The sequence below is a fragment of the Mastigoproctus giganteus genome, chromosome 2 (genome assembly GCF_048544385.1).
Source record: "Mastigoproctus giganteus isolate SK-2022 chromosome 2, ASM4854438v1, whole genome shotgun sequence".
Lineage (NCBI taxonomy): Eukaryota > Metazoa > Arthropoda > Arachnida > Uropygi > Thelyphonidae > Mastigoproctus > Mastigoproctus giganteus.
Window position 1 is genome coordinate 264,008,886 of NC_143576.1, and position 19,022 is coordinate 264,027,907.

Consider the following 19,022-nt stretch of genomic DNA (forward strand, 5'->3'; position numbering starts at 1 on the left):
GAATGAACCAAAAGAGCAAGCTGGCTTTAGGACAGGATTCTCAACTATGAATCACCTTCATGTAATATCACAGCTAATGGAGAAAGCAAATGAATATAAAACACCATTATGCCTGGCATTTGTGGATTATGAAAAGGCATTTGACTTCATACAGCATAAGGCAATGTTTTGGGTACTGGAAAGACAAGGCATAGATACCCCATATATTTTGATTTTGAAAAAAATATTTGCGATTACTACCTCCTTTATTAGACTAGACAAAGACATTAATAAATTTAAAATTGAGAAAGGAGTTTGACAAGGAGACACAATATTTCCGAAGCTGTTTACTGCTGCCGTTGAGGAATTTTTCAGAAGAAAAATTGCAGAAAGGAGTCAATGTGAATGGAGAGTACCTAAACCATTTACGATTTGCAGATGACATTGTGGTCATAAGCCACGATCCCAAAGAATTAGAGGAAAATCTTAATCAGTTATGCAGAGTTAGTAATGATTTTGGACTAAAGATGAATATGGCTAACGATTTGCAGATGACATTGTGGTCATAAGCCATGATCCCAAAGAATTAGAGGAAAATCTTAATCAGTTATGCAGAGTTAGTAACGATTTTGGACTAAAGATGAATATGGCTAAAACAAAAGTAATGATGAACAAGTATGCCATAGAAAGGGATATAATGATTGTCCCTTTGGTGTGTAATGGTGGGTAAAATAATGAACCAATGTTCATTATTTTACCCACCATGACTTATGGAAGTGAAACTTGGGCACTCAACAAAAGAATGGAAGAGAAGCTGAGAACTACACAGCGAAGAATGGAACGAATTATATTGGGAATCAGACTGTTAGATATGAAGAGATACACATGGATTAGCAGCAAACTCAAGTAAATGGCATTCTTTTCAAAACTAAAGAACTAAAATGGTCTTGGGCAGGACACATAGCTCGAAGACATGATGACAGATGGACTAAGAATAACAGAATGGTACCCAAGAGGAGCTAGAAGAAAACCTGGAAGACAATGACGGAGATGGACAGATGAAATTCATGAGATTGTGGGTAGTAAATGGATGGCCATTGCACAAAACAGAAGAAACTGGAAAGTTGCTGGAGAGGCCTTCATCCTGCAGTGGATTGAAAATGGCTAATGATGATGATGACTGTCCTTACTCTCATTAACAACCCTTCGTATCACCTGCAAACTTGGACATTAAGCCTGATATATCTTTATCAATATCTTTGATAAATACAGAAAGTAGGAATGGGCCCAACACTAACCCTTGGGGACACTACTAATATCATTAGCCCATGAAAAGCAGTGTCCATTGATTGCCACTTTCCTCTCCCACTCAACCATCCCTTTATCCATAGCTGCACCGTGCCCTTGATGCCATACTGCTCCAACTTGTACAGTAGTCTTCCATGTGCAACAGTATCAGAAGATTTCCTAAAATCCACGTATATGATATCAAAATTATTTTTTGCATCCAGTTCCTTTGTGATCACATCATAGTATCCAATCAAATTTGTCAGACAAGACTTTCCCTTAACATACCCATGCTGTGTCTGAATTATTACTGCAGTCTTGTCTAGATGAACTTGCAGTGCTTCTTTAACCAGTGACTCCATTATTTTTTTCAGAACAGAAGCTAAACTAACTGGTCTGTAATTACTCCTATCACCTTTTGAGCCGCACCCCCCCCCCCTTTGTGAATTGGGGATACATTTGCATATCTCCGGTCTGTGGGGGACATCACCTGAGTGCATGGATGCCCTCATAACCATTGCCAAGGGTCTGCTTACTTTCTTTGCTTCCTCCTTTAATATAACTGGATAGATCCCATCCACCCCAGTGCCTTCCTTGTGATTAACTTCAGCAATTTCTCCTCCACTTTGCTCTCAGTTATTAAAAAATCATTTAACCGCCTGTTAGAGTTTGATCAGTTTCTAGCGTCCACTTCTCCACAGACTTCCTCATGTGTCAATGTAGATTCACAATACTCATTCAGTTTTTCAGCCAACTGAACAGAATCATCAAGAATCGAACCATCAATTTCAAGTGGACCAATCTGATTCTTCCCCTCCTTCTAGAACTTACATAAGTAAAGAAGTCTTTACTGTTTTTCTTTGCATCCTTTGGCCAACGTACCCAGCCTTTGCTTGCCTAATGTCCTTTGTGACTCGGTTACAGACTATCTTATATCTGCTGTAGACATCTGTCTCCTGACACAGGTTCTTATAGTTATTGGTAGCAAAATTGTTATAGAGATTGTCTGGTTGCAAAATTAACATAATGTTAATTAACTGGTTGAAGGTGAAAGAAAAAATTGTGGTGATATCAAGAGATTGTGTTGATAAGAAGATTGGCATGGTGAATAATGATAGGAATCAGGGCTTACTACTTCAAGAAGGCCTAGAAAAAATTGTCAGATGGTCTGAGAAGTAGATATTAAGGTTTAACAGTAGTAGTAATCCCAGAATAACATACCAGTTGATTGGTACGACAATTAAAGTGTTGACAATAAAAAAGATCCAGGAATAATTGTACATCTTATGTGAAGGTCTGTCAGCAATGCAGACAAGCTGTTAGGACAGCTTGTCAATAATATACAGGAGTTTTTCCAACAGGGACAAGGAGGTGATTATTCCATTGTATAAGGCAATGGTTAGGCTGTAATTTGAGTACTGCATACAGGTCTGGAAGATTCATTTTAGGAATGATGTGAATCTCTTGGAATGGATGCATAGAAGAGCATCGATTCGTCGGGGCAAAAGGTCTTAAGTGTCTTGTGATTTTAGTGACCATATTGCCTTTTTGTAGTGATTATCTGTTATGCTTAACTATAAATAAGTTTCCTCTGAATTTTGTAAGTCTCTTAACTCTTGAGTATCTGAATTAATATGACTAATAACATCACATAATATAGCCTATGGAGGAAAGTGCACTTTTTTTTTTATTTTTTTTAGCCATCTTTTATATTTTGTTTAAACGTTTTTCTTCATTTGGGTCACTAGATAGTTCTGATCCATCTTCTGCATGGCAGGGCTGGTAACCTGGGAGTAAAGACAACTTTCCAGGGCCAAAAAAAGAGCAAAGCATCAATAACTTATAGCAACTATTCTAGGATGTGAGATGTAATCGATACAACTAAAAAGGTTTTGACAAATATAGGATAGTCAAATGCAAGAAAGTGATACTGAAACCTACCCAATTTTAACTTTCTTGATCATTAATTCAGTATTGAAAATTTAATTGGAAAGCTTTCTCTTTTTAGAGTTTAAAATGAATTAGAAAACCATAGCGGGATATCCTAAAGTTATTAAAGACTCAGTTGAGGAGACAACCTAATTGAGAGCTCTCTGAGCAACTCTCGAATATTAACCTCTTCTGGATTACAGTAATAGTGACATTCCACAGATCACTGAACACCTATAAAAGATGTGATATTGGACTGAAATCTATTAGATGTGTCAGAAGAAGAGACCTGATAAGAACTTAAAGAACAAGGAATAATCTAAGTCAAGAGAATCTCCACCAGAAAAGATGACATTCACATTCCTGTATGTAATGTTATCTTCAGCTTTAACATACTGTTGCATCCATTATGGCTGGATATCTGGTATATAGCAAACTCATTATGATGTTTCCAGTTCAAAGTGACCAATGGTGACAGAAAGTGACCAACGGAAAGTGCAACTGCTGGCAGTGCCAGGAAATGAAACAAAATTGATTTAGATTTAGAAATGATGATGAAAATTATTAAGAAGTATGAAGCAGGACAAAGTTTGCCATCTGTCGCAAGGGAATTAGGTGTAGCTGCTTCAACAGGGAATACTATTTTAAAGAACAGTGCACGCATAAAAGAACATGTCAAAGGATCAACGCACTTAAGCACTTAAGATCAACGGTGATCACAAAACAGCGTTCAGGTGCTATATCGAAGATGGAACAGCTGTTAATAATATGGATGGAAATCAGATTCAGAAGCGAGTGCCCCTGAGTCTAATGACCATTCAAGCAAAAGCAACATGTATTTATGAAGATATTAAGGATAAGTATGGCAATCCCCAAGCCAACTTCATGGCAAGCAACGAGTGGTTTAATAGATTCAAGCATTGCGCTGGTTTCCACACTGTTAAAGTATGCGGTGAAGCCACCAGTGCAGATTCTGCAGCTGTAGAGAAATTTTGTGATGTGTTGAAAAAATTATTGATGAAGGCAGCTATTCAATGCAGCAAATTTTTAATGTTAATGAGACTGCTCTTTATTGGAAAAAAAAATGCCAGATCAAACATACATTATCAAAGAGGAAAATATAATGCCAGGTTTCAAGGCGTCAAAAGATAGGACCACACTCTTGCTCGGGGCTAATGCAGCAGGAGATTACAGATTAAAACCACTGCTTGTGTACTATGCTGGAAATCCTCTTGCATTTAAGGGCATGAATAAAGCCACCCTATCCGTGCATTTTCGGTCGAACCAGAGAGCATGGATAACAATATCTCTCTTTGAGGGCTGGTTTAAGTGCTGCTTCATTCCCGAGGTTGAAAAATATTGTAAAAACAACGACGTTCCTTTCAAGGTTTTGCTTCTATTAGGTAATGCTCTTGGACATCCTACACATCTAGATGGTTTCAATTGGAATGCAAAAGTCATATTTCTACCGAGAAACACAACTTCATTTATCCAACCTATTGATCAGGCTGTTATTTCGAATTTAAAAGCATACTATTTATGCACATTTGCTCAGGCATTGTCTGCAGTAGACGATGAGAAAAATTTTACACGAAGAGACTCTTGGAAATCTTACAATATTTACCATACCATCTTAAACATTAATAAGGCCTCGGCAGAAATTACTAAAAGTTGTTTAAATGGCGCATGGAAGAAAATATGCCCACAGCACGTAAAAGGCTTCGAAGGATTTGAAAAAGATGAATCATATGAAGAGGTTACAGATAAGATTGTAAAGGTTGCAGAGATACTTCAGTTGGAGGTTGTTGCCAAAGACGTGGAGGAGTTAATAGAGGAAGAAGAGAAGGAATTATCTAACGAAGAACTTATTGACTTGCAGTGATAGTGAAAGACAAATGCTGACGAAGCTCAAGATGAATCAAATGAGGAGCTGAGATGCTTCATCACCAGAGAGATGGTAGTGGCATTTTGTGAAATTGCATCGGCAATGGAGAGGTTTGAGAAGATGGATCCTGACAGCGAATGATTCTTAAAAGTTAATAGAGGAGTGAATAATATGCCTGCTTGCTACAAAGAAATCTACGATGAAAAGAAAAAAACCACCATCCGGCCATCCATTAATGTGTTATTTCGTAAGGTTTAAGAGGCCGACCCCTTCTAAATCTCCACAGCCCTCAATCTCTTCAGCGGCGTACTGATCAGCTGAAAACGTCGATTCTGGCAACAATGCTCGAGAGGCAAAACTTACTGATGTTATGCCTGTCTCCTTTGTTTTTTGTAATTTTATAATTTTGAAATTTTTTTAAATTGCATGCCTTTGTAATTTTTCCTGTGCATGAGATAAAAAATTGAATAAATACAATAAATAATTCTATTTACATGTTCGTCAAACATTTCTTTTTTGATTCAATCAATTCAGCGAGCACAGTTGTGAGTGCTGCACAAGCATGGGGGAAATTCCGACTTGCATAGCATTCCACGGAATGCAACACTTACATAAGTCGTGGAGTTCCTGTATTATTTTGAGTGTATTTAATAACAGATTCAAATCTATATTTAATTTGTTTTCTGATAGTATTACCAGATTGGTACAACTTGTAATAAGTTATAACAAGTAATTTGTGTAATTGTGCATCAAATGCTCAAGAATCAAGAACAAAACATTTTTAATCAAAGCTAATATAAATTTCTTATCTCAAAAAGTTAATTTAAATCTTTCAATTTAAATTTTGGAGAAGTCAGATTATGACAGTTTTATAAAACCAAATAACAATGTTTTGGTTCATTAACATGGCATAAAGTTGACTGGAATGAAGCTGCTTAAACTGTTTGTAGACTGTAATGTAAAGTAATGAATAACAAAGTGTGCAGTACTGTGTACAGTAAATTGTAATATAGAAAATCAGTATTTTCTGTTTCTATTTATATATATATATATATATATAAGTACCTATAATCACTCAAAATCTGTCAAATTTCAAGATTGGGCAGGGCTCGGAACTTGTGGGTCCAAGATTTCAGAGATTTCACTGAATTTATTTTCATATCACTAAACGTTCATATAATAAGTAAAAATAAATATGTATGGAGTGTTTAAAATGGGGTTAGGTCATTATCAGTGAGCATAGTTTTTTTTTTTTTTTTTTTTTTTGGGATCTGTTCAAAAGGACCCAAAACCAAGAAAGAAAGAAATTCGATGATGCAGTTTTCAATTGAATTAAAGGGAAATATATCTCCTGATTAACTTAAAACTATGCCTTAAGTTGTTCATGATGTTTAAAATGAAAGAAATTTTCTAAATTTTTTCCCTCTAATTTAGGTTGCCACTTCACTATGCAGCCAGCCATACCAATCATTCCTGCCTCACAATGCTTCTAGCTCTCCAGATGGATATCAACTGTAGAGATGTTGATGGGTGTACCCCTCTCCACTATGCTGCTGCTTCAGATACAGAGGGAAAGTAAGTTTATTGACCCTCTTTTGTTTAATTTTGATGGTATTTGAGGGTGTTCTCCACCTTTTGAATAATGTTCAATTTTGAAAACTGACCAAGTGAATAAAATTGGCATGTAAAAAGCTTTCAATAATTAGTCACTGGTGGTTAATGAACATTTGAATTCTTTAAACATTTTAGCAGTGGGTGGTTCCCCATAGTGAATTTTCCTAGTAGTGGACTCTGTGGAGGTTTTTCCATTGGATTTTGAAACTTCTCGCACAGGTGCTTTAAAATATTAACATGTTGACTTTATTGCCCAAAAGTCCTCTATACCATCACCATCTTCCATTTGTTTGGAGAGGTCTGGGTATGATCCCCATTCATGACTGGAGGAATTTCTCAAGTCCTCAATTCAGGCCATGGTTGGCAGATCTCATTTGGAGGGTATAGGGTTTCCTCCCATGAGGTTTTTTAGCTGCACAGCATACCAATTGGCTTCTGAACACACCTTTTACAGAAAATACCCTTATGGTTATGAAGCACATGCTTTGGAGCTATTAGTTTTATTTTTTATTATTTTTTATTGCCCATGCTTGAATGAAATTGTCAAAATGAAATAAATAAAAAAAAAAAAAAAACCTAAAATTTTAAATAAAACTGATTGTTACTTTTTGATGTGATAATGCCATCTACATCTGTTTATGTATTATTTTGGTTTTATCAAATACTGGGTCTGAATTCCACAAAACTTCTCAGTTTCAGTCTTTTCTAAGCTCAAGTCTGGTATCTAAGGTCAGTAGGTGCAAACTTCTCTTCTGATTTTCAGAGAAGTTTTCATGCTGATATCTATTATAAATTGTGTTTACAATTATTAGGAATGCAGATTAGGGATGGCAGTGTGTACGAGAAAAATTTCAAGACAATTCTGGGTACTTCTGAAATTCCAAGATTGGGCAGGGCCCAATGCCCAGAGCCCACACATGAAAACATAAATCTATGCATTAGCATTAGTAGAGGCATATGATGCAAGAAAGCAAGCTTATGCAGCTTAAGCCGGGGTGGGGGGCCTCACGTTTCACCCCTCCATTCATTCCAAATGCCTGTCCAGCTCAGCCTTAAATTTATTTAGGCTATCAACTTCCACAACAAAAGATGGAAGTCTGTTCCACCAATGAACCACCTGCTGGCTAAAGGCAAACTTCCGCACATCCATTCTACAACTGTCTTTCCTCAATTTGAATCTATGCCCCCTCAGGTTCTTAATCTGAGCAAGAAGAAGAATCCCATCAGCATTCAGCTTGCTCAACTCATTCAAGGCCTTATACACCTCAATCAGATCACCTTGCAGGTGCCTATTCTCCAGGCGTTGCAATTTTTTCAGAACCGAAGCCTTTCTTGGTAAGGGTGCCCCTTGGTTCCCCAACCAATCTTGTTGCCTTTCTTTGTAGTCGTTCTAGCAACTCTACATCCTTCCTAAAATGAGGCCTCTAGACCTGTACACAGTACTCTAGGTGTGGCCTGACCATTGCCTTGTATAACGGGATAATCACGTCTCTGTTCCTTCCTGCTAGCAAAATTCCTATATGTCATTGACAAGACTCCATGCCCAGCCCTGGCAGCCCATCTGCACTGCTCCGCAAACTATATATTTGACTGCACAATTACCCCCAGATCTTTTTGACTTTCCACTTTCCTGAGTATAGTACGACACAGTTGGTATGTTTCTCTTGGGTTATTGCTGCCCATATGCAGTACTTTGCATTTGTCAGTGTTAAAGTTCAGTTTCCACTTCTCAGCCCATTTTTCCAACTTATCTAGATTCAGTTGGAGTAGCATACTGTCTTTACTGTCGTTAACAACCTTGCCAACCTGTGTATCATCTGCAAACTTGGACATTAATCCTGATGTACCTTCATCAATATCATTGATGAATACACAAAACAACAATGGGCCCAGCACCGAACCCTGGAGAACTTCACTAATAACATTTGTCCACAAAGAGCAGTGTCCGTTGGTTTCCATTTTCTGTCATTCTCCACTCAACCATCCCTTTATCCATTGTAGCAACTCACCCTTAATGCCATACTTCTCCAATTTCTACAGCAGTCTTCCAGATGTAACAGTATCAAAAGCTTTCCTGAAATCCAAGTATATGATATCAAAATAATTTTTGACATTCAGTTCCTTTGTGAGCACATCATAGTATCCAATCAAATTGGCAGACAAGACCTCCCTTTAACACACCCATGCTGTGTCTTAACTATTACTGCACTCTTGTTGAGATGATCCTGCATTGCTTCTTTAATCAGTGACTCCATTATTTTCCCCGGAATACAAGTTAAACTAACAGGTCTATAGTTACTTGTGTCACCTTTTGAACCCCCTCTGTGAATTGGTGATACATTTGCACACCTCCAGTCCTTGGGGACCTCCCTTGAGTTCAAGGAAGCTCTCATAATTATGGCTAAGGGTTTGCTTACTTCCTTTGCTGCCTCCTTTAATATAACTGAAGAGATCCCGTCCACCCCAGGTGCCTTCATTTTGTTTAACTTCAACAATTTCTCCTCCACTTTGCTCTCAGTGATTACAAAATCACTTAGCTCCCTGTTAGAGTGTGATAAACTTCTGGCATTCCCCTCATTGAATAACTCTCATGTGTCAATGTAGATGCAAAATACTCATTCAGTTTATCAGCTACCTGAGCATGATCATCAATATTGAACCCATTTATGATGTTAAGTGGTCCAATCTGATTCATTCCTTTCCTTCTAGAGTTTACATAAGTAAAGAACTCTTTGCCGTTTTTATTTGCATCCTTTGCCAAATATGTTTCGTAATCTGCCTTCCCTTGCCTAACCTCCTGTGTGACTTGATTAGAGACTGATTATATCTGCCATAGGCTTCTGTGTCGCCTGATTATTTATATCCATCCCATATTTTCTTCTCTCCCACGAGCCTCATTAATTCATCTAACATCCATTTAGACCTAAATCTTGAACAATATTTCTTTTGGTATGAAAAGCCTAGTAGCTTCGAAGATTAATTCCTTGAATGCATCCCATTTAGAATTTGCTTTTGGTAACATCATCAGTTGGTCCCACTGCATAGAATTTAAAAGCTGTCTGAGACCCCTGTAGTCACCTTTACGAAAGCAGAAGCCTTCCCTTTAGCCTTGATGGTAGTTACATCTTTAAGTAATTCCCATATCAGTACATTGTGATCACTGTGACGCAGTGGTTCCTTTATCTTCAAATTCTTAATGCATGAATAATCACTGATGATAATCAAATCAAGAGTATTACTCCCTCTGGTTGCCTCTCGAACATGCTACTGTAGAAAACAGTCATCCAATAAATCCAAAAAGGTCTTGCCTAGTGTTGCAAGTGACCAACCCACAATTTCCAGTCAATATCTGGAAAGTTAAAATCCACTATTATAAGACATTCTGATTTAATGGCACCCTCTTTCTCTGCACAATTGCTCATTATACTCATTCAGATACTATTCAAAGGGTGAAATAATTTTGACAAGAAACAAGAATAAATTGACAAATTCTGACTTTTTTGTAAGATTCAGTGTATCTAATTGGATGTCTGTTTAAATAACACCAAATATGCAAGGTATAGTGTCATTCCTAATAGCATTGTTTTATAGTATGCAAGTTAAATTTCTTTCCTACAAAGTTTCTGTAAACAGATATCAACTTGGTATTTAATTCTGTTTAAATCAAATTTGTAAAGTGTCAGTATCTCGCAAAAACTTGTGGCATTTTTCTTGATAATTGGGACTTAGTTCAAAATAACTATTTTAGTATTAGCAAATGAAACAGCATCTGCCCATTCCTTCTACTAATTTCTTGATCGTTCTTTATATTTATTAAAACTACCTATTTCCAGAACACTAGGGGAAAATTTATTCTTGCAATTAGTTATTTCCTAGCCGAAGGCAAATTTCATTCATCTATTCTACACTGACCCATTTTCAATTTAAATTAAATCACCTTGTGACTGTCATCTGAGAAAGAGAAAAGATGCTATCCACAGTTAGTTTAAAAGGCTTAACTCGTATGTCACCAGAAAGATGTCTACCATCCAGATTCTGCAGCTTATAGAAACCCAGTCTTTTTTGCTAGGGTTTCCATATAATCTGAAGATATGAAGTTTTCTGAGCAGTGCAAACGGTCTGCAAGAATAGCTCATGGTGTCTTGTCAATGATATTCAGGAATTTTTCTAGCAGGGATAAGGAGGTGATTATCCCCTTGTATAAGGCAATGGTCACGCCACACCTTGATTACTATATACAAGTCTGGATGCCTCATTTTAAGAAGGATGTAGAGCTGTTGGAATGAGTACAGAGAAGGGCAACAAGATTAGTGAATGGAATGAAGGGCTGCCCTTAAGAAGAAAGGCTGAAGATTTGCAAATTACAGCGTCTGGAGACTAGGCACCTGCGAGGTGATCTGATTGAAGTGTATAAAGCCTTGAATGGTTTGAGCATGCTCAGTGCTGATGGGATTCTTCCTCTTGCTCAGAATAATCACCTGAGAGGGCATAAATTCAAATTGAGGAAAGACAAATGTAGGATAGATGTACAGAAGTTTGTCTTTAGCCAAGTGGGGTGGTTGGTTGGTGGAACAGACTTCCACCCTTTGTTGGTGAAATAGGAAGGTTTTTTTTTTTTTTTTTTTTTTTCTTGGCTGATTCTGCATAAGCTTACTTTCTTGCATCATATGTTTCTACTAATACTAATGTTAATCTTGTTATTCTTTTCAGTACCATTTCCAATGGCACACAGAAGAATAACAGAGATGATATCCTTTCTAAAAAAAAAAAAAAAAAAAAATGGCGCCTCTGTAGCCAGGTGGGAAGGAGCAGCACACGCTTTTTGATTAGACCGGGGTTCGAGCCCGTCACCACCAAATACGGAGGATGCCGAAAGGTCAGGGAATGACCACCGCATATCCCGGAGCAATATGGCCTTAGTTGCTAATGCTCCTAAAAAAAAAAAACAAACAAATAACCTTTCTAAAATGAAGTTTTCAAACCTATATGCAGCATTGTTAACATGAGAGACTGCTTCTATAGGGATGGGGTACCCTTAAATAGAAAGGGTGCAAGAATATATGCAGAGGGCATCGAGGAGTGTTATGTTGTCGGAAACCTGCTAGTGCGGGGTGATAATTTTTTTTTTTTTTAATAGAACCCCAAACAAGAGAGGTATTAGAACCTATAGTACTTAGTACCGTGCATGGGTTGGAGGTTGGGAAGACGAAAGAAGATATTTTTTGACATTAGACTTGAACTTCTGTAGACTGTAATTTTCAAGAAATACATATGAAGGAAGGTTGTTCCAGAAAACGGCAGTTAAATGAATAAACGAGGAAGATGAAAAGTTGGTTTGGTGAGTTTGAAGTTGGACAGTAAATGGATGTTTGGTGGTGGCGGCATGTGTTCGGAATGTTTTGAAAGCGAGAGAGCAGGAATTATAGAAGCCAATTCAGAAGAACAGTGCCACAGGAAGTATCTGTAGAAAAGGCAGCAGAAACAGTATGTCTATGAGACAGAGAGTAGAGAGACTCTGTTAGAGATGAGTCATTAATTAACCCTACGATTTGACAGAGTGAACCGCTGTTCATAAGAAAAGTAACGCTGAGAGCGAAAGAGAAAACCAAGTTTTTAGAAGCAGAGGAAACAATATTTGTAATGTACTTGTGCAAAAAAGAGAGATTAAAAGTCAGGGTAATCCCCAAAAGGGATATATCATCTTGCCTAGAAATTGGAGTGTCACCAAAGATAATAATAGGAGCAGAAGAATCCCTTTTGCGAGATATATAACACGGGACTGAGTTTTAAAAGGATTGAAATCAACTAAGTTGTCTTTGCCACACTGGAGAATTACCTGGAGATCGGCATTTAAGGAATTGTTAGCGGATATTCGAGAAGTTGAAGCTGATTGAGCAGGGCAAGGTTTCACAAACTGGAAAGTAGAATGCAATGTGCTATCATCAGCAAAACTATGGATAGGATTTCTGGTCATTGGAAGAAGGTCATTAATATACAAGAGGAAAAGAATGGAGGCAAGAACTGAACCTTGGGGGAGCATTAGTGGAGAAGTTAGATGACAGAGAGCCATCCACCATCACCCTCAGTGAGCGAACAGAGAGAAAACTGGATAACCAATTGCAAAAAAACAATTGGCAAACCATAAAATGGAAGCCTGTTTAGAAGACCTTTATGCCAAACACGATTGAAAGTCCTTGAGATGTCAAGAGCAATTTCTTGAATTTCACTGAACTTTTCCATTGAATTTGTCCAAAAATGGGTAACATAAGCCAGAATATCAGCATAAGCTTCAATTAAAATGAGCAGCAGCAGCAGCAGCAGCATGGAAAGCAAGGCAATGGAGATTTCCAGGACTGTTGGGAGTCATCGTAGAACGAATAAATAAATACATGGGCTGTGTTAGGTTAACGAAGAGTAGAAACAGGTGCAGGTATACTTGCATGTACACAAATGCTAGGAGTATAGTTAATAAATTTGATGAGCTTGAAGTGCTAGTGAAGTCACCAAAGGCTGATATTGTTGGGATATAAGAGACGTAGCGTCACACAGATACAAGCAGTGCAGAATTGGAGGAGTAGAATGTGTACAGAAAGGATAGACAGGACAAGAGGAGGGTTATGCTGTTAGTTAAGAAACACATAAAATCCAAGGAAGTGCATCCAATTGATGTTGGTGGACAATGCAATGTTGAGTCTGTTTGGTGTGACATAAGCACTGGGAAAGGAAAAATGAGAATAGGCGTGTATTAGAGGCCTAATGAATCTGATGAGTATAATGAGCAATTGTGCAGAGAAATAGTGGTCCAGTAAATCAGAATGTCTGATAAGGGAGATTTTAACTCTCCAGATATTTACTGGAACTTGTGGGTTGGTCACTTACACACTAGCAAGACTTTTTTGGATTTATTGGATGACTGTTTTCTACAGTAGCATGTTCGAGAGGCAACCAGAAGGAGTAATACTCTTGATCTGATTATCATCAGTGATTATTCATGTATTAAGAATTTGCAGACAAAGGAACCACTGGGTGACAGTGATCACAATGTACTGATATGGGAATTACTTAAAGATGGAACTACCATCAAAGCTAAAGGGCAGGACTTTTGCTTTCGTAAAGATGACTACAGGGGTCTCAGACAGTTTTTAAATTGTGTACAATGGGAGCAACTGATGTTGTTAGTAATGCTGAATTCTCAATGGGAAACTTTCAGGGACTTAGTCTTGGAGGCTACTAGGCTTTTCATTTCAACTAAGAAATACTGTTCAAGGTTCAGGCCTAAATGGATGTCAGATGAATTAATGAGGCTTGTAGCGTAGCAGAGAAAAAAAATGTATGGGATGTATATAAATTATCAGGCGACACAGAAGTCTATGCCAGATATAAGCTTGCCTGTAATCAAGTCACAAAGAAGGTTAGGCAGGCAAAGGCAGATTACGAGAAATCTATGGCTAAGGATGCAAACAAAAACAGCAAAGAGTTATTTACTTATGTAAACTCTAGAAGGAAAGGGATGAATCAGATTGGACCACTTAATAGATGGGTTGACTATTGATGATCATGCTCAGATAGCTGATAAACTGAATGAGTATTTTGCCTCTACATTCGCACATGAGGAGTTATTCAATAAGGGGAATGCCAGAAGTTTATCCGACTCTAACAGGGAGCCAAGTGATTTTGTAATCACTGAGAGCAAAGTGGAGGATAAATTGTTGAAGTTAAACATAACGAAGGCACCTGGGGTGGACGGGATCTATCTAGTTATATTAAAGGAGGCAGCAAAGGAAGTAAGCAAACCCTTAGCCATAATTATGAGAACTTCCTTGGACTCAGAGGAAGTCCCCATGTACTGGCGGTGTGCAAATGTCTCACCCATTCACAAAGGGGTTTCAAAAGGTGACACAAGTAACTATAGACCTGTTAGTTTAACTTGTGTTCCACTGAAAATAATGGAGTCACTGGTTAAAGAAGCAATGCAGAATCATCTTGACAAGACCGCAGTGATAGTTAAGGCACAGTATGGATTTGTTTGTAAATGGGAGGTCTTGCCTGACCAATTTGATTCGATACTATGAAGTGGTCACAAAGCAACTGAATGTCAGAAATAATTTTGATATCATATACTTGGATTTCAGGAAAGCTTTTGATACTGTTGCATCTGGAAGACTGCTTGATTGATTTTTTTTTGATTTGGTAGTTGTTTGGGCATCGGCTTCTATGGCCATATTGCACCTCCCAAGGTTTTTGCAGTACTTTGATCCAAGCCCGAGGCGGGAATCGAACCCGCGACCTTTGGGTTGCTGGGCAGGTACTTTACCCACTCGGCTAGCCCGGTCGGCTTGGAAGACTGCTGTACAAATTGGAGAAGTATGGCATTAAGGGTAATTTGCTACAATGGATAAAGGGATGGATGTGTGAGAGACGACAGAGAGTGGGAATCAATAGACACTTCTCTTTGTGGACCAGTATTATTAGTTGAGTTGCCCAGGATTTGGTGCTCGGCCCATTGTTGTTTTGTATATTCATCAATGATGTTTATGAAGGTATATCAAGATTAATGCCCAAGTTTGCAGATGATACAAAGTTTAGCAGGGTTGTTAACGACAGTAAAGACAGTTTGCTACTCGAACTGGATCTAGATAAGTTGGGCAAATGGGCTGAGAAGTGGCAACTAAAGTTTAACATTGACAAATGCAAAGTACTGCATATGGGTTGCAATAACCCAAGAGCAATGTATCAACTCTGTGGTACTAGTCTCAGGGAAGTGGAAAGTTAAAAAGATCTGGGGGTAATTGTGCAGTCAAATATGAAGTTTGCTGAGAAGTGCGGACAGGGTGCCACAGTAGGTTATGGAGTCTTGTCAATGATATATAGGAATTTTGCTAGCAGGGACAGGGAGGTGATTATCCCCTTGTACAAGGCAATGGTCAGGTCACACCTACTGTATACAGGTCTGGAGGCCTCATTTCGGGAAGGATCTAGAGTTGCCAGAATGAGTACAAAGAAGGGCAACAAGATTGGTGAGCGGAACAAAGGTGTTCTCTTATCAGGAGAGGCTTAAATTTTGTAAGTTGCAGCATCTGTAGGCTAAGCACCTGCGACATGATCTGATTGACTTCTACGAGGCCTTGAATGGGTTCAGCAGGCTCAGTGCTGATATGATCCTTCCCTATTGCTAGGATTAAGAACCTGAGGGGGCATAGATTCAAATTGAGGAAACACAGTTGTAGAGCAGATGTGTGTAAATTTGCATTTAGCCAACAGGTGGTTGCTTGACTGAACAGACGTCCATCTTTTGTTGTGGAAGTTGCTAGCCTAAATAAATTTAAGGCTGAGTTGGACAGGCAATTTGAAACGAATGGAGGGACGAAATGGGAGGTTTTTTTTTTTTTTGCTGATGCTTCATAAGTTTGCTTTCTTGCATTATATGCCTCTACTAATGCTAATGTACAGCAGTGTTTTGTGTTGAAAAGCATCAAAGCTTCTTCTAAAGTCTAAGTATATGATACGAAAAAATATTATTTTTTGCATCCAGTTCCTTTGTTGCTGCATTATAATATCCATTCAGATTGGTCAGACAATATTGTCCCTTAACAAATCTATGTTGTTGTATATAACTGCTTTCCTGTCGAGGTGGTCCTGCATTACTTCTTTAACTGGTTTACTCTAATATTTTCCCTGGAACAGAAGTCAGACTTCAAGGTCTGTACTTACTCGTGACACCCTTCGATCATGCTTTTTGAATTGGGGAGATATTCACATATCTCCAATTTGTAGGGACCACCCACGAATCCAAGAATGCTGTCATAATTATTGGTAAAGGTTTGTTTACCTCTTTTGCTGCCTCTCTTAAAGTAATTGAGTAAATGCCCTAGATGCCTTAGTTAGTTTTAGATTTAACAATATCTCATTTGCTTTTCTGTCAGTTTTCACAAAATCATTTAATTCCTGTTAGATTTAGATATACTTCTGATTCAGCAAATGGTTGTAGACCTATGAGTAGAACTAAATAAGCATTTTTTTTTTTTTAAGGAGATTTTTTTAAATTACTTCTCATGGAGTTTTGAGATTTAACTATAGATTTATATGAGATATACTAACTTTGTTAATCTTTTTCAGCTCTGTATATTTGATACACTTTCTTTCTATCCCCTTCCCCATCCTTTTTTCTTTAGGTGTGTGACTGCTATTTTAGAATCTGGAGCAGATCCATGTCTGGTAGATAATCAGGGCTATTCTCCCAAACACTATGCAACTGTTTGTGGTCAGACAGCATCTCTTGAATTAGTGAGTAACCTATGTTCATGATTAGTTTAGCTTGAAGTATTTAAACTATCTTATGAAAATGAAAAGTGCAATTTCAGATATTTCAATTGTTAATGATGATTTTGGTCTGTGCCTGGGCTTTTTCAGATTTTTGTAATATTAACTAGAGTTAATATTACAAAAATCAAAAAACCGAAAAAGCCCAGGCATAGACCATTTGAATTTAGAACTATTTAAATATGGGGGCACCTTACTAAAAAACGCACTACTAAAATTATTTAACATCATATGGCATAAGCAACAGATACCCAAAGATTGTGAAACAGGAATAGTAATCAATTTACACAAAAAAGGCTCCAGAAATAAACCTAACAACTACAGAAGGATAACACTGCTGTCAACTGCTGCAAAGCTATACTCTAATATACTAAAGAATAAACTTAATAAATACAGTGAACAATTCTTAGAAGAAGAACAATGTGGGTTCAGAAAAGGGAGAAGCACAATAGATGCCATTTTCTCACTACAGCAAATTTTGGATAAAAGAAGAGAATTCAATCTACCAACATTTCTGCTCTTTATTGATTTTGAAAAAGCATATGACAATGTAAACTGGGAAAAACTTTGGCAGATTCTACGTGAAGAAAATATTCCAACCCAACTCCGGAAAGCGATCCAAAGCCTATATAAAAACTCAAGTCTGTATAAAATATTCTAATAGCCAACTATCAGACCATTAACACCAATAAAGGAGTGAAACAAGGATGTGGACTATCACCGAATTTATTTAATATCTACATCAATAAAATTCTTAAAGAATGGAAACAAACAATTAACAATGGAATACAGTTGAACAACAGGAATAAAATCCAAACTATATTATATGCTGATGATCAAGTTATAATTGCAAAATCCGAAGATGAACTACAGATAGCAGCAAATGAACTTAATAAAATAGGTAAAAAGTACAAGATGAAAATCTCCACCTCAAAAACAAAATCAATGGGATTATGTGGAAAAAACATACAAAGAGTCAAAATTGTTATTGATGATAAAATAATAGAACAAATATTTGACTTCACCTATTTGGAAAATTTAATATCAAATGAAGGCAAAGACATCCACATTAAACTACAAAAATATAATAAAATGAATGGAACGATTAAACGCCACTTCGGAAAACAAATGACAACTGAAACAAAATTACGACTGCACAACATCACTTCAAAACCAGCCCTCTTCTACAGCTGTGAGACTTGGGTCATAAATAAGAAAGATGCACACAAACTAGAAGCAGCACAAATGAAATTTTTAAGACCATTATTAGGCTTTACAAGACTAGACCACCAAAGAAATATAGATATCCGTGAGAAATTAAAAGTAGATAACATAGTAAATGACATAAAACAGTATCAGGAAAAATGGATCAGCCACGTAGAAAGAATGAACCCAGACCGGATCCCAAAATTAGCCATTAACTACAAACCTACAGGCAAGAGAGATGTTGGTCGACCAAGACAATGATGGTGAGATCAAGACCACCTCCAAGAGCTACAACGGAACAGGTCTTAAAAGACCTAAGCCGGACCAAGTTCATGATGATGATTTTATTTTATTTTGATGTGATATTCCATAAATAACAGTCATCCAGTAAAAGAATGTTTACAACTAATGTGTAATAGATTTATTTTATGTAAAGTATAGTTTGAGATTGTTGGTGCTAGAAATAGGGTCTATAAACTCCAGAAAATTAAAAAGTCTCTGGATTGGAACAGATAATTGAGTCAGTTTATATAATGATGTCTCTGATACATTTTGCAAAAGTCATTAATTAAATCTAATTGTACCAAATTTTCAAAATTTTATGTTTATATGGCTTAGTGTTAAAGATGAGTTAACATGTAAATTAACATGTTAACATATAAATTAACATGTGACACAGAAGCCTATGATAGATATAAGCTAGTCCGTAACCAAGTTACAAAGGAGATTAGGCAGGCGAAGGCAGATTATGAGAAATCTTTGGCAAAGGATGCAAAGAAAAACAGCAAAGAGTTCTTTACTT

At 37.3% G+C, this 19,022-nt stretch overlaps 1 protein-coding gene across 1 annotated transcript in view; it reads left to right on the forward strand.

Annotated features, from left to right (window-relative positions):
- LOC150090449 (uncharacterized) overlaps positions 1-19,022 on the forward strand; it is a 420,985-nt gene that overhangs the window by 180,872 nt on the left and 221,091 nt on the right. The window contains exons 11-12 of the mRNA XM_090390317.1: positions 6,515-6,655; positions 16,867-16,991. Coding sequence (XP_090246443.1) covers positions 6,515-6,655; positions 16,867-16,991 — 266 coding nt within the window. The remainder of the gene's footprint in view (positions 1-6,514; positions 6,656-16,866; positions 16,992-19,022) is intronic.